Raw genomic sequence first — 15,227 nt, 5'->3', positions numbered from 1 at the left:
TAGATGACCATACACCGGTGAAGGTTGCTCGAAGTCCATCCCAAGTTGCCTCTTCTAGGCACATGACGTGCGACGCTGACCAATTAATTGCATGTCTCCTTTAAGAACTATTAGGCAGTTGAAGGAACAAAGACATTATAATAGCAGGTATTCCCAGCGCCACTTCGTACCAAGAGTTCTTTTGCGTCAAAGCAATTGAGAACTGCGATCGGGATACGGTGCGGATACGGTACGGATAACCACGTATTGACACATCTTCTCCCCTTTGTGGATTTAATCTGGATCATAGACAATATTCTCGTGATCCTTTCCTTGAGAAGAAAAGGCGATGGCAATTCCGTCGGTTGTGCTGAGAGGCTGTCACAGCCCGTTCAAGCGATGCATGAATGACAGGTAATAAGCGCAGACTACGCATTTCCTGGCACCTAGGCTGTGCCGGATTTGGAATACGAAAATAAAGAGTTAAAGAAGGAATCGATCAGTTGTAGTAAAAGACAGCCGTGAATTGCTGAAGAGAGTTTCAAGCTGTAAGAGACTCAAGTGGAAGTCAAGAAAGCAGCATAAAGAGATTCCGGCCTCTACAACAACAGCCGACATCGGCCGATGAAGCCCTGACACCGCAAGAACACGACAACTTTATATAAGCAACCTACGATAACCGATTATTAGGTCATCCAGGAACAGCCATGTGATTTGTCTAGCATAGGACCAGTTGTCGGTGGATCTTATCAATCAGATAAGCCGTCAGTTGATCACGGCTCGGGCCAATTTAATGCAGCCCGTAGGGGAGAGGAAGCGTGAGATCAGCTGATGAGTGCAAAATACCGCCTTTGTTCATCACGAGCTAAATTCACGCAGCATCGCCAACTGGATTCATCGAAGCCTCGCCAACTTGGCACCGACATGCTGAATCGAAAGCCACCGCCATGAGACTGTCCGCACAAGCAGCTTTATGTCTACCGCTACTTGCTCAAGTCTCCTACGCTCATCAAGCCGCTGCTCCGAAAGACTCGCCTGATTTGTGTGTGAGGAGCTGTGATGCTTCTTTGCGGAAGTTACGCTTTGCCGACGTCGACGCTACAGCATCAACACTTAAACATGCGTGCCAGAGCCGTCTCGCTCTATCATCGCAGTATTTGTGTCTAAGCCTGAACTGTGGAACAAACACGCGCGACTCGGAGATACAACGTCACAATGCTACGTGCTATGACTCTTTCGGAAGTCCCATTCCGGCATTCAGAACCGACTACACCGATGAGGAGATTGCTGGATTAAAGAGAGTCGGCAAGGGTGATGCGTTTGGCTACGATAACCCACTGGCTGAGGTGGTTATACCTTCATTCGAGCGGTTCAATACTTGGTTCGAGACCTTGGTATATCGACCTTCCCTCTCCGTGTTGCCAACCGTCATTGATGTGAATATTGACACCTGTTAGGATGCTGTTGAATATGCTCATAAGCTACATCACCTTTACGGGTAATTCCTCCCGTGTTCTCTCGTATTAGCGAAGATCTACTGACGTCGTCCCAGTATCGGGGTGATGGCGTTTTGGGCCGCGGTAGTGTTCGTAGGCCTTGGTAATAAGGCCTACCTTGCGGTTTCAGACTTTTACTGCAGCCGCCAAAGCTTCGACGTTACCGGAGTCTGGACAGATACGGGATCCTGGTTCAAGCGCAATGTCGCGATTCCCGCAACATTTGGGTACCGATGCGCCCAGAACGTGTGGTGGGCAACGATCCCATCACGCATCCAAACACTCACCATCACCGTATTTCTTTGGATGAACGTCGTGTTCTGTGTGCACGGGTACAGAATCATCGATGACAACGTCTAGTATGCCATCCATCTCTTTACTATGCCTCTTTACCTCCTCATGCTTACTTGTTAATGCAGCTTTGGCACGCCCACCAAGCAGGTCTTGCGGTACGTGTCGGATCGTACGGGTATCATTTCCTTCGCCAACTTCCCCTTCATTTGGCTTTTCGGCATGCGAAATAACCTGGCCATCTGGCTTACGGGCTGGGACTTTGGGACGTACAACAACTTCCACCGCTGGTGTGCCCGAATCTCCACCCTTGAAGCTGTCGTTCACTCAGTCCTTTATACTGTTCTTATCTATATGAGTAAGTTTGCCTGTCACTTACCAACTTTTAGTAAAAGTCTCCATGTGTTCTTATCTCTGATGTTGCATCACATTAGACGGAGGATGGAAGTATTACTCATGGTGGTTCACTATGTGGTTTTGGAACGCTGGCCAGATAGTATGAGATCCCTTCTCCTCGCGCCCGAGGGACCGACTCGCTAACGATACCGCTAGGCGACTATTTCCATGTGTGCACTACTCGCCTTTTCTGTATATTGGATACGGCGTCGTTACTACGAGGCCTTCCTGCTCATACATATCGGACTGTCTATTCTGATCCTCTTCACAATGCTTGGGTAAGGCTCGTTCGTGTCCAACAGGAGGTGACATTCTCTGTGACTCTAACGCATCCGCACAATAGTCACGTCTCCATATTCGACGGAGAGTACGACGCGTTATTCTGGATCCCTGCGTACATCTGGGTCTTTGATCGAGCAATGCGATTACTTCGGGTCATCATTTACAATCCCGGACGATGGTCAGCCACTGCATTGGCAAGCTATAGTCAATCTGCAAACATCATCCGTTTGAGCATTCCCATCGACAAGGCTCTGTACAAGCCTCGATCAGGCAATTACTTTTACCTTACAGTTTTGGACGACAAGCGTTTCTGGGAGAGCCATCCATTCACTGTTGCCTCAGTATCGGGCGAGTTGCCGCAAAAGGCGGAGTTCTCGGATGAAAACGAAGGAGTACCGCTTCTTGCTCCAGCGACAAATCCTTCTGAAGCCGGAGATGCTGGCCTAGATGTGGAATCCAAGAAACAGCACATGACATTCCTAATCAGGCCATATAATGGCTTCTCTGGGCGCCTTAGAGATACATTGGTTGACGAACAGTTGACTGCAGCGCCTCTTAGGGTACTCGTGGATGGACCGTATGGGCATACACAACGATTGCATCGGTACCAACGAGTCCTATTTATCGCAGGCGGGTCTGGAGTTGTCGTTGCTCTCTCATATCTAAACACTCTCTGTCAAGAGACGAAGACTCTTTCCACCGTCGAGCTTCACTGGGCTGTCCGAGAACCCGGATTCGCCAGAGATGTTCTGGCCACAGAGGCCAAGGAGGCCATTACCACCGGCAGATTGTCTGTGCATCTGTATGTGTCCTCACAACTAAACTCATTGGACATAGGCGAGGTACCAAGTCAGGTTGAACAACACATCGGCCGACCAAACATCCACTCCATCGTCTTGTCGGCGGCAAGCGGAGCTCAGGGTGGCAATTTGGCTGTTGTTGCATGCGGACCTGCCAGAATGGCGGATGACTCGCGGCTGGCTGTGGTCGATGCATTAAGAGAAGGAAATCACCACATAGATTATTTTGAGGAGAGCTTTACATGGTAGATAACGTCAATTAGAATAGAATCTTAACAGTTTAGATTCGTTGTATCGAGGGATTCCGATATAAACTTGAGGCACACGAGATTAACGATGATGAGTCGCGCAACACAGACTGGGCGACAGAAGCACGTCTCTTTTATTAGCATTGCGCGCACTAGAAGTCTTATTGCTTTTTCTTTTTCCTCGTCAATCATTTTTGTAGAGCCGATGTCAATAGCAAAATTGATCATTTGGAATCATCGGGCAAGGCAGGGTAGTTGCACAAAGAGTGGTTGGCGAGTTATCACGGGCAGAGTTACTCGCAAACGTTACTCACCAGAAACAGCACAAAGATCACTCTCCCTAATTCTACTCAAGTAGCCGATCATGTCTCAAATATCTCATGATTAGCCTTTCCGGACAGACTTGCCTCAGCCTGGGCTCTCCCGAAGCTCGATATCTCCGAGTTCCCTACATGTTCACTAATCGAGCCCCGTACATCAAAACCCGCTAGAAATACGATACTAGTCGAGACGTATGAACTGCAAATAGTAATCTTTTATCGACATGAACATAGGTTGATTTGCATATACCTGTTGACGCAGAAACCGGCCTTTCTTGCCCAGTTTCCCGACGACTCTACGGTGATACCGGAGAAGCAAGCGGAAAGCGACTGTATGTAGTCACATTGTAGGAGAATTGGCAATTGTTACCTTGTCTATAGATGCATCAAAAGCTTCATCATGGCTATAAAAGCATTGCTTGTCCGACTGCTAAACTCTCTCTTCAATGGCATGCTGAGCACACACCCCAAGAATCATCAACCAACAATTTACACACAATCTCAACACCAACTTCACCATGTCTGGAAAGCTCGTCTTCATTACCGGTGCCACTGGCTACATAGGCAGTCACCTTGTTGGGGATGTCCTCAAAGCCGGCCACCGCGTGCGTCTCGCCGTGAGAAATGAGGAGAGATCCCAGCTCATCAAAGACCTATACCCTTCGGCCTTGGACAGAATCGAATTTGTCTTTGTGCCAGACATGTCACAGCCTTCGGCGTATGCAGATGTCTTGAAGGGAGTCAACTATGTCTTTCACTTAGCTGGAGCCATGGTTGACAGAGGGACGGATCTTCAAAGAGACTTTCTCGATCCTATTGTCAAGGGAACCGTGGCAATCCTCGAGTCTTCCTCAAAAGAAGACAGCATCCGAAAAGTTGTCATTGTCTCGTCGTTCCTATCACTGATGCCCATGGATGCCCTTCTGCAAAACCCTTTCCATATCAAGGGTATGCTTATTTAACCTCACACTTGTACCTTTGCCTGAAATGTCAAGCAAACTAACAGCTTCACAGCCAATACTGGCGAAAAGCTCGCCGTCGATTTCAACATGGACTTTCCCGAGGGCCTGCCGGGGAAGCTTCTCAAGTACCAAACCGGCAAAATCACTGCCCACCAGGCTTATCGCGACTGGCTGAAGAAAGCGAACCCAAAGTTTGATGTTGCGACCGTTCATCCATCGCAGGTCTTTGGGCCAAGCTTGGTCCAAAGGTCGTCCGACGAGCTTAGGGGAGTAAACCGTTACATGTGGACGACGCTCCATGCGGATGGACCTCCTAAGACGCCTTTCTTGATGGTGGATGTCCGTGACGTCTCCCGCGCTCTGGCACGGATCATTGACGCGCACGTTCCTTCTGGAACTGAGTTGCCGGTCACCGGTCCCGTCTACACGTGGAAACAGTTGGCAAACTTCGTGAAGACGAATTATCCCTCTCTGAATATCAAGTTTGACCCTAAGGAGGAGGAAACAATGACCATGGATATGGATGCGACGGAGAAGTATCTCAAAATGGAGTGGACTCCTATGGAGGACACTATCAGGGCCTTTGTTGATCAGCAGGTTGCACTTTCAAAGGCATCAGAGTGAAGAAGATCGTGACTCGGACAATCCATGTACTACCTTTTCAATAGTGACCGATGGCCTGGAATAGTGCTTTTAGATGGGATTTGAATCAATTTACTTATTTGAGCACCTCTGGAATCGTACTTGGCTTATAAGTACCACCTCAGGAGCCATCTATCATTTGAACTTTGCTTGCTCCAGCTCCAATGGGTTCACAACTGATGGAAGCGAAATCCAGACCAACAGATAACCAGCGCTCTCGCTTTTCCGACCGACTGCCTCGACTTCCTATTTCGCTTCTCGCATGCATTTAAGCGAGTCAAATTAGGATAGAAACCATATTCCGACACCTCATGTATATACCATGATGCATCAGGGGGGCATACTGAGACCGAACTTTAATAGCTAAGACTTCAAACATTGATCAAAAAGAGTTATATCCAAGCTTTTGGGGCATAGGACTTGGAACGCACACAAATGCAAAGTTTGAAGGAACCCGAATAGACGATCTAGAGATTACACAATGTGGAAATGACAGTCTATTGTATCACCATTAATCTAAGTGGTGATGTCGAAAGTATAAACCCCCAACATTGTATGTGGATTCTATATACCCATTCCCATGCCCGCCCCGCCTAGCTGAAAACACCAGTCTTGAGAGCACTTGGGTAGCCTTCAGTAGAGTAGCCAACAGACCGCATCCATTCTTCAATAGTCTTCATACGGCCAGGATGAATCTTGTCCAACCGAGCATAGTCCTTCGTCCAAAGGCCCTTGTTGCCGCCGCTCTCCTGCCAAATGGTGAACCAGGGGACAAAGTGGCCAGCCATTGTCTTGAGCGTCGGGTCGTTGTAACCTGGAGATCCAGCCAGGCCAATTTTGGTATCAGGCCACGTCTTGGCGACCTCTGAGAGCGGGAGCGGGTTGAACCGAGCGGGCTCCCCCGTGACTGCGGTGAATGCTTCGGCGATGGTGTTTCCACTTATATGATCAATACCCACGCTGAGCAGGTCGGCTTCGAACTCCTTGGGGTGCTCGAACATGTAGCGGGCGAACCATGCAAAGTCGGCCAGTCCCACCATTGCCATGGCGCCATCAGACTTGATCGGCATGCGGAAGACGTAGACACCATCGTCATCTTTCTTGGGGGCCCATGTGGCAAGGTGAGCCTCGGGATAGGGGCCGCTTTCGATCACGCTCCAGTTCATCTGGTCGGTGGGCTGAGCCTTCAGATAGTCTAAAATGATGTCGTTAATAAGCATTCTTCAGGAAGATCGGGACAGGTACTGGCTCTGTGTTACATACCGACAACCTTGGCCTTGCCATCGACAAATGGAACGCGATACTTGGGGTTGAAGCCAGACTTCTTCGACACATACGGCAGAGAGCTGTAGATGAAGTGTTCGACGCCGGCCCAGTAGGCAATCTCATACATGCGAATGCCCCAGAAGATTTCTGCCTTTTCACCCACGGCGAACCCATTGGTGTTTACGAAGACGGCGTTGATGCCTTCAAAGACTGAGACGAGAGTGTCCTCGTCATAGCAGTTTCCTTCGATCACTGTGATGCGAGGATGGCTTGCAAGAGCAACGTTGTCCTCTGACTTGGCGTCTCTGGTAAGGAGCCTGACTTGGAAGGATTCGTTCTTGGACAGCTCGCGGGCCACAGCAGAGTTTTGGGCCCCGGCTCCGCCCAGGATGAGAATGACTTTGGACATGGTGAAGTACGTTTGATGCTCAAGAGTAGTTCAGACTGTAGAAGATTGGGGACGTATCAAAGAATGGTTGAGTAGATTGTGTCTTTCTCTTAGAATCTGTTTATTTGAGGTCGAGGCTATCTTTCCCTCTTTATATATCCAACGCTTTTGAGCTGCTATAATTTGCTCGTGCTCCCAGTTCCTCTTACAGTATATTCTTCATCATGTCATATATCCGACCAGCACTCGGGAGATCCAAATAGATCGCCATGTGCATTTATGTGATTATTGATCAAATTACCGGATAGGAAACTGCTGGAAGATTTGTAAGGCTCAAGGCACACAGACACTATACAAACTACGCAATCACTTCCTTGGAGGAACCCGAGGGATAGAGTGTTGAATATGATGGTGCCTCGGATGACCTGGGCTGTATTTGGATACGCCGTTGTTACATAACTTACCTATACTGTGGCGCACCGGAACACCCGAGGCTCATATCATCTCTGTGAAAGGCGACTTCATCAATAAGCAAGATCCAAGTTGAGCTGAACCGAGCTTCAGGTCATTAGGGAGCCTTTCCGTGGAGGTTGCACGCCTTCCATTGGATTATAAATGTGGATTCCACAGAGGTCGGGCGTCGGCAGCTAATTGTAGGTACCTGCACTTGATTAGAAGAGCCTTATCACGGGCCAGGGTACTTCATTCTTTTTTGGGTAAAGGCTCTATTAAGCATGGAGCTTAGATAATCCATGTAAAACAGAAGGGCAAGCGGGCTTCAGCAGCTGAGGCATCATTCAGAGCTCAAGCGTTTTCGCCCAGTATCATACTAATCATAGCCCTGAACGTATGTGATAGTCTATCTTTGCCTAAAGCTGACATGCGGCGAGATCTTCTTTTGGCTGATGTCATAGCTGACTGCTCCTGTCAACTCCAGAAACAGTAGCAGTGCCTTGTCCACTCCCACCTCTTAAGTTGACGCTGGTCATGAACGTGGTGGCCTTACAGGCAAAGTTTCCGCTCTGATGTGCCAACAAGGGCCACGCTTTGTTGACGAATGCAAATCCGTCAGAATTTGAATATACAAGAGACAAGCGAGGCGCATATCTGATATAGAAAAGCCCGGGGCTATCTTATAAAGACTATACAACAATTTTTGAACCAGAGCAGAAGGCGACAAGAGATGTCCCTGGTCATGATCTGATGTAGATGGAAAGACAAAAAGAGGAGCCCATGAGGACTGATGTAGCCAAGTGAACGGGGCTACTCTCCTGTCCTTCTGAGATAATGGCTCTTTTGTACATCATGTCAGAGGCTACCATGACGAAGGTCAAAATCTTGTTATTGCAAGATAGTAATTACATGTCATTCACTGAGTTATTTTCCCGCCTTCTTTTTCTAGGAGATGTTTGCTGGTTCCAATGATATGTCCCCCTTTGCCTATCTCAGTGAAAGCATCTGGTATCGTTACACCGCATCGAACACCCCAAGTTTTATAGGGTAGCTGTCGAGAACGGGATACCAATGTGCCGGGTTTATGGCGAATAGCAGATTACCGGAGTGAGATGGCAGTCGGAATTTTCCTTCTTGCGTCTCTCCTGGTCGAAGAGATCGCAAATGATATAGGTGTTAGCCTCTAAATCGTAAAGAAGGATCGAGGCGCGAAAAACTCTGCAACAGGCAATCATGAGTCGTGCACCAGTCATCGATCGCATCCTCGCTTTGTATTAGCAAACAGCCGAACAAAACAAGAGAGCGGTGGATGTAGTTCTAGATGCAATCAATCGGCCAAGGTTCCAACGAACGGTGGCAAGTCATGAGGTGAGAGGCGAGCATGGAAATGAACCATGCGGCAATTTGGTGATGATCACAGGCGCTCGTGGTTGCGTGGCTATTGAGCAAACAAGTCGTTACTAGTACTATCATGAACGCCTCAACTCCACAGAAATGGCCATCGATCTTGCAACGAGGGGACACGTGCATGAAACGGCGACTGCGATAAGCTTACATGAACAGCGCAGGCTGACTAGCAGGAGTGGCTGAAGATGCTTGGAGTGGGCCGATCACTTCGTACTCCGTACGGAGAACGCAAATCTGGAGGACTAGTCTGGCTTGGATGCCTCGCTTTTTGGCGCTGTCTTCTCCAGAGGGTCCAGAAGAATGAGCTGCTTCTTTGTTTGCCTCCCCTCCATGGTCATTTAGCTGCGGTTCTGCCAAGACAGGAAGATGAACCGAAGGCAGGCCAGAGACCCCCAGGCTGTGGGCGAGTCGAATGTCAGATATTGGCTGTGATGCGGCGAGATGGAGCAGCAAGTCACCCGTTGATCGTTTTCCGGACACCGAGGTGCCGCACGTGTGCGTGGGTAGTGTGTGGAATGTGGCACAGTGACTGGTCCGGGACGTTACTGGGGGAGACGCATTGACTTTTAGCGGGTGTAACAAGACGCCTCGATACTGAGGAGATTAAAGAGTATTGGACAGGAGCATGCTTCATCTCTGAGGCTGATACTGGTATCGACTAAGCATCACAAATGAGGCTTCATCATATTCCCTGAATCTGCTTTGAGATGTTCAAACCGACACATGGAGCAGCCGCCGTATTACTGGAGTCTCGTATGGAGGCCTTGGACATCGCAACGCTTTGAACCTTGGGTCCTACAGAAGAAGAAGCCCACTAGCAGACATGGACACTGTCAACCCCCGTGGGAAGCCTTCAGCCAGGCTCCCCTCCCCCTTGGATAGTGAAGGGTCCCCCTAAATTAGCTAGCGCTGGATTCGATGCCAAGCTTAAGTGATAACTCTATCCACCGAGTCTGCAAGTGCTTCAACCTTATTGCGGTTTAACTCGGTGTCTTGCCAGGCTTGGCAAGGCCAGCAATCGAAGGCTCCTCCATCCAGGTCCCAGGCACGTGCTCTGTCGTGATCGAGGGACGCGCGCTGCTTTGGGGATAGTCACACTGTATTGCTCTCTTTCTGATTCACAAAATTGTTGGTTCGTTCATTGCCGTCGATGACAGACAAGCAAGAAAGAGTGCATGAGACGCGATGAAGAATCTTGAATTCTCTCGTCAACCTCCGCCCCCTCGAAGGACTGATTGCACCCTTTGCGCGCAGAAACAGCATTGCTCAGGCCGTTCACGCGACACTGTCGGTCCAGCTTTGAGGTAGATATTAGAATAAAAATAAAGACCGGCGGGCGTCATGGCCGGTTCGGGAATCTCTTGGCCGCAGCAAGCCCTCTTCAGCCGGTGGATCCCCATCTTCAGCCATAGTCTGGGGGCCGCATCGATCTACCGCTGAGAGCCATCGATGAACCCACGTGTATTTTCCGAGAGACGTGATAGGGAGAAAGCCACGCGGAGGCTTACCATGCTCTTGGGCGTGCCTGGTCCTGGCTGCGTTAGAGCTGGGAACTTTGAAAGGTTCCACGACCTCTAGGCTGCTCGACTCTCTATCAGACGATTGTTGCTTCAGGCCTAGCCAATATCTGTTGCCACAAGCTGATTTATTCTTTTGCCCAGAGGTGTGCATGGACGACGTCGGTGTCCCAAGGGGGAAAGGACAACGACAATTCTGCTCCATCGTTGCCTCTCGGTTTCGCAGCGCTGTCTACATAATACGACAGTGGCTATGGGGAACGGCCACGCCACGGTGGATAACGATGGGACATGGACCGAGGACAGGATCTGTAACCGTGGGCTTCTTGATTGACGCTCTATCTCTCTTTTGTAACCTGGCGCCAGGGGAAACGGCTACATGCACTTGTGCGTGTGATATTTGCACACCTGGGCAGTTAGGTGTACGAATAGCAGCCAGCAGCGAGAAGCCGCCGACTTACATGGGATATAATATTTAAGTACGGTCCAGTGCAACTCGCCTGTTGATATTCTTCTCTGCTTGTTCCCTTTACCATCTCCTTCTCAATCTCTGCAGGATCGCTTTTCCTACAGCTTGGGGTTGCTGCAAGCACATCCGCTAACATGGTGCTCTACGAATATGATTACATCTTTGCCATTGGCACTCTGTTTGCCATGCTGGATGCCTACAACAACGGAGCCAGTAAGTTACTGGTCCATCTCAGTATCTCTTTATCAGAAAGCTGACAAAGGCTCGCTTAGACGATGTTGCGAACTCCTGGGCCACCAGTGTCTCCTCCCGGTCCATCTCCTACCGACAGGCCATGATCTTCGGCACAGTCTTCGAAATGCTCGGCGCCATCACTGTCGGTGCCCGAACCGCCGATACGATCAAGAACGGCATCATCCCCAACTCCGCCTTCCAAGGCAACGCCGGTGTTCAGATGCTAGCGTTCACATGTGCCCTTGCCGCCGCCTCTTCATGGGTCATGTGGTGCACCCGTCACTCCGCCCACGTTTCATCTACCTACTCTCTCATCTCTGCTGTCGCTGGTGTTGGTGTTGCTACTGTCGGAGCCTCAAAAGTCCAGTGGGGATGGAACGACGGCAAGGGTCTCGGTGCCATCTTCGCCGGCCTGGGTATGGCTCCCGCCATTGCTGCTGGTTTCGCGGCCAGCATCTTCCTGTTGATCCGCTTCGTCGTCCACGTCCGCAAGAACCCGGCGCCTTGGGCCGTCTATACCTCTCCCTTCTTCTTCCTCATCGCCGGCACTATCTGCACGCTGTCCATCGTCTACAAGGGCTCTCCTTCTTTGGGTCTGGCGAAGAAGCCCGGTTGGTACATTGCTGCCGTCACCATGGGCACTGGTGGTGGTGTCTGCCTGCTGTCCGCCATCTTCTTCGTCCCCTTTGCCCGTGCCAAGATCCTGAAGAAGGACTATACCATCAAGTGGTGGATGTTCATCCTCGGCCCCCTCCTGTGGAACCGCCCTGCGCCTGCGGATGCTGAGTCTGCCGCCGTCCCCGACTATGCCGTTGTACAGGAGCACAAGAACGAGCACTCCTCCGGCCATTCTGTCGATGAGTCTCTCGAAGGCGGCGAGGGCCTGAAGAAGGGCGATGCCGATGTCGCCACCACCCCTGCTGAGAGGAGCTTGTCTGCTGTCGAGGCCAACAAGCCCACCTACTCTGAGCTCATGGCCCAGACCCAGAACAAGCTCCACGCCAGACTGTACGCCAACCGCGGCCCTATCGGCTGGGCTATGCGCACTCTCCGTGACAACCCCATGGGCCCTGGTGAGATTTACGAGTGGAGGAACATCAAGATCCTTGCCATTCGCGTCCCTGCCATGATCGTCGCCGGCCTCCTCTACGGTCTTCACTACGACATCCACGCTGCACAGACTGGTACGGAGGGTACTCCAGACGGTGACCGCATGAAGCGCGTCTATGCCCACGCTGAAAAGTTCCCCAACGAGGTCGAGCACACCTACTCCTTCATCCAGGTCCTCACTGCCTGCACTGCCTCTTTCGCCCACGGTGCCAACGATATCGGCAACTCTGTCGGCCCTTGGGCTGTTATCTACTCTGCCTGGAAGACTGGCAACGCTGCCGCTGCCAAGGCCCCCGTGCCCGTCTGGCAGCTTGCTGTCCTGTCCGGCATGATCTCCATCGGTCTCTGCACTTATGGTTACAATATCATGAAAGGTGAGAAAGAATCTCAGGCTTCCAGGCCTTATATATCCTGGATACTAACTGTCAATAGTCATGGGTAACAAGATCACTTACCACTCTCCCTCTCGTGGTTGCTCCATGGAGATGGGTGCCGCCATCACCGTCCTCGTCTTCTCCCAGTATTCCCTGCCCGTCTCTACCTCCATGTGCATCACTGGTGCCACCGTCGGCGTCGGTCTCTGCAATGGCACTCTCAAGGCCGTCAACTTCCAGAGAGTCGGCCTCCTGCTCTTCTCCTGGATCATGACCATCCCCATTGCCGGCACCCTGGGCGGTGTCCTCATGGGCCTCTTCCTCAACGCTCCCCACTTCGCCTCTATCACCGCTTCTGCTTAAGAAGCTCATAAGAAAGAACAAAAACAAAAATATGATGGGAGAGAGGGCGGCCTATGATTCGAACGAGGTCTTTCGATAGAACTGTGCTTATAAACTGATTGATATCCTGCATACATATTATGGTTGCTCTGTACTTACTATTAACTTCAGCAATGTGGTTATAAAAGGGAAATATATAGTCTGAAAATAGTCGATGTTAAATATCATGTTTGATGATGATGAGTTATTTTCAATGATGGCCGTTGTCGAGAGCAGGTTGAGTATCAGTTACTGGTAACAAATCCTCTTTCAGTTGGTAAGGTTGCCAGAAATAATGAGCATTGCCCTATTTCGATTCCTTCTCAACATTTCGCAAGGCAACAGCAACGTAATGAAGCGCGCGCTTCTGCAAACTCGCTTTCTCACCGTGAATAGAGCAGGGGACTCAATTGATTCCTAATTTCGGTGGAAACTCACTGCTTTTCTTCTCCAATCAAACCGCGATTGCTCAAGATCCCTGAGTATATGGCGACTGTTTCGGGGATTACAAATCCGAAGCGACGGAGTTAGACACATTGAAGAGGTTGCCGAACAACAGCCTCTCAAGCTTTGTACCAAACGCCGACTATCAATATGCGGTTTCACTCTGGCCTGGTAGGGAAGAAAAAAGACACTAACTGCGATGGGGAATTGCATGAGAGTGTGTATTGCCATATTGGGGTGAGATGGTCGTTTGCTCTGAAGCCTGAGGTTTACTATAAGTATGCAGCGAAGCAGCTTTTGTCGCTTCCTCTAGTCGGAAACAGCATCTTTTATATACTCTTGTCCGTAAGGTTCTTAGCATACGTCAGGTTATAATGGCAAACGAGGCGGTTTGGCTAACCGAGTTTGGCGGGCAAGCGAAGCTGGGACCGGCAGATGTGCATGAGCCTGGTGAAGGCGAGCTACTGATACAGGTTGGTTTAACATCCAGATACGACAAGGATGCCATGAGGCTTACTCAGTAACATAATGACTGCAATAAAGGCCAAAGCAATCCCAGTCCAGCCTGGAGAATGGAAACTCAAAGAGGGCATAATCCCCATTCGCCTTCGTTACCCAACCGTTATCGGCCGTAAGTCTCTCATGATACTCCGTACAGCCACGCATCACCTCGCTGACAGAGACACAATAGTGGGCGTCTCCGGTGTTGTTGAGAAGACTGGCCCTGGTGTGACCCATTTCAAGGCTGGAGACCGCATCTTGGCTAATACTACCGGCGTCCTTCGCAACGATCCTCGCTTTGGCGCCTATCAGAAATACTGTCTTGTGCCTGAAAGATTTGCTTCAAAGGTAGGTTCGTGGTTCGGAAGAAAAAGAGCGTGAAAGCTCCGAATATCTTGCTTACTGACGTAATGTACATATAGATCAGCGATGTGCCATTTGAAGAAGCCGCCAATATCGCCACGTCTTATGCGGCGATGAGTGCTCTAGTCCTACATCTGGGACTGAACAGACCACATATACCCAGCGCGCCATCCACTGGCGAAAGGATAATGGTCTGGGGCGTGTCGTCGTCGTTCGGCATCTTCGCAGCCCAGCTAGCCACACTCGCAGGATACGAGGTCGTTGGTGTCGCATCTGCTCGCCACGAAGAGCTTGCGACAACATTCGGTGTTAAGCATTTTCTGGACCGCGCTTTAGAAGATGTTGTCTCCAAAGGTTCTTCGCTAGGGCCGTTCAAAGCCGTCTTTGCTGCTGCCGATGACGCTGAAGACCAAGTCAAGATCGGAGCCATATTGGCGGCTCAAGGTGGCGGCTCGTTTTTGTCTACGATGGGTGTTCGACCAGGTGTGAAACTGCCTGAGAATGTCAAGGGAGATTTTGCGCAGTTCCTTGATGACTATCTGGATGAGACTCACAATGACTTTACGGAGTGGTTCTGGTGGAAGTTTCTGGAGGAGGCTCTGGAGAAGAAGCAGCTCTCATCGCTGCCTTTGACCGTTGTTGGGGGACTGGACAAGACGGAAGAGGCGTGGAAGATCTTGAAAACTGGTGAGAACCATGGAACGAGACTGATCATTGTGCCGGATTACACGGCATAAACTCAATTGGCTCAAGGCTTTTTATATCTTTTAGTTTGCGCTCGTTTTGTCTCTACTGGCTACGGAATATGATGTTTAGTTTTGACAATGATGATCTGGCTGCCCTATGTGTGCGTCTACGAATACAGGCGCGATGAGCAGATTGGATGGATGCTCGCTAAATTGCA

The 15,227-nt window shown here is 50.2% G+C and overlaps 5 protein-coding genes across 5 annotated transcripts; 4 read left to right on the top strand and 1 right to left on the bottom strand.

Annotated features, from left to right (window-relative positions):
* Window positions 1-926: 926 nt before the first annotated feature.
* On the top strand, window positions 927-3,493 carry BBK36DRAFT_1171544 (hypothetical protein; the record flags this gene model as incomplete). The annotated part of the gene is made up of 7 exons (XM_024895584.1): window positions 927-1,373; window positions 1,437-1,477; window positions 1,532-1,834; window positions 1,895-2,124; window positions 2,201-2,262; window positions 2,319-2,440; window positions 2,506-3,493. 7 exons carry the CDS (start codon window positions 927-929, stop codon window positions 3,491-3,493), a joined length of 2,193 nt encoding a protein of 730 aa, XP_024746621.1.
* An 837-nt stretch (window positions 3,494-4,330) lies between these two features.
* BBK36DRAFT_59312 (NAD(P)-binding protein) lies at window positions 4,331-5,398 on the top strand (the record flags this gene model as incomplete). Its single annotated transcript, XM_024898324.1, has 2 exons — window positions 4,331-4,760; window positions 4,827-5,398. The coding sequence occupies 2 exons, from the start codon at window positions 4,331-4,333 to the stop codon at window positions 5,396-5,398; spliced, it is 1,002 nt and encodes a 333-aa protein (XP_024746620.1).
* Window positions 5,399-6,009: 611 nt separating this feature from the next.
* On the bottom strand, window positions 6,010-7,091 carry BBK36DRAFT_59274 (NAD(P)-binding protein; the record flags this gene model as incomplete). The annotated part of the gene is made up of 2 exons (XM_024898322.1): window positions 6,010-6,611; window positions 6,680-7,091. 2 exons carry the CDS (start codon window positions 7,089-7,091, stop codon window positions 6,010-6,012), a joined length of 1,014 nt encoding a protein of 337 aa, XP_024746619.1.
* Window positions 7,092-11,008: 3,917 nt separating this feature from the next.
* Window positions 11,009-13,003, top strand: BBK36DRAFT_1136292 (phosphate transporter). The gene is made up of 3 exons (XM_024892936.1): window positions 11,009-11,129; window positions 11,189-12,634; window positions 12,693-13,003. The coding sequence occupies exons 1-3, from the start codon at window positions 11,051-11,053 to the stop codon at window positions 12,995-12,997; spliced, it is 1,830 nt and encodes a 609-aa protein (XP_024746618.1). The 5' UTR covers window positions 11,009-11,050; the 3' UTR covers window positions 12,998-13,003.
* Window positions 13,004-13,833: 830 nt separating this feature from the next.
* On the top strand, window positions 13,834-15,060 carry BBK36DRAFT_1171540 (GroES-like protein; the record flags this gene model as incomplete). The annotated part of the gene is made up of 4 exons (XM_024895583.1): window positions 13,834-13,932; window positions 14,003-14,090; window positions 14,151-14,308; window positions 14,383-15,060. The coding sequence occupies 4 exons, from the start codon at window positions 13,834-13,836 to the stop codon at window positions 15,058-15,060; spliced, it is 1,023 nt and encodes a 340-aa protein (XP_024746617.1).
* Window positions 15,061-15,227: the final 167 nt, after the last annotated feature.

The sequence above is a fragment of the Trichoderma citrinoviride genome, assembly GCF_003025115.1.
Source record: "Trichoderma citrinoviride strain TUCIM 6016 unplaced genomic scaffold BBK36scaffold_13, whole genome shotgun sequence".
Classification (NCBI taxonomy): domain Eukaryota; kingdom Fungi; phylum Ascomycota; class Sordariomycetes; order Hypocreales; family Hypocreaceae; genus Trichoderma; species Trichoderma citrinoviride.
The sequence above is the reverse complement of the archived record's forward strand: the minus strand, read 5'-3'. Positions and strand labels throughout refer to the sequence as shown.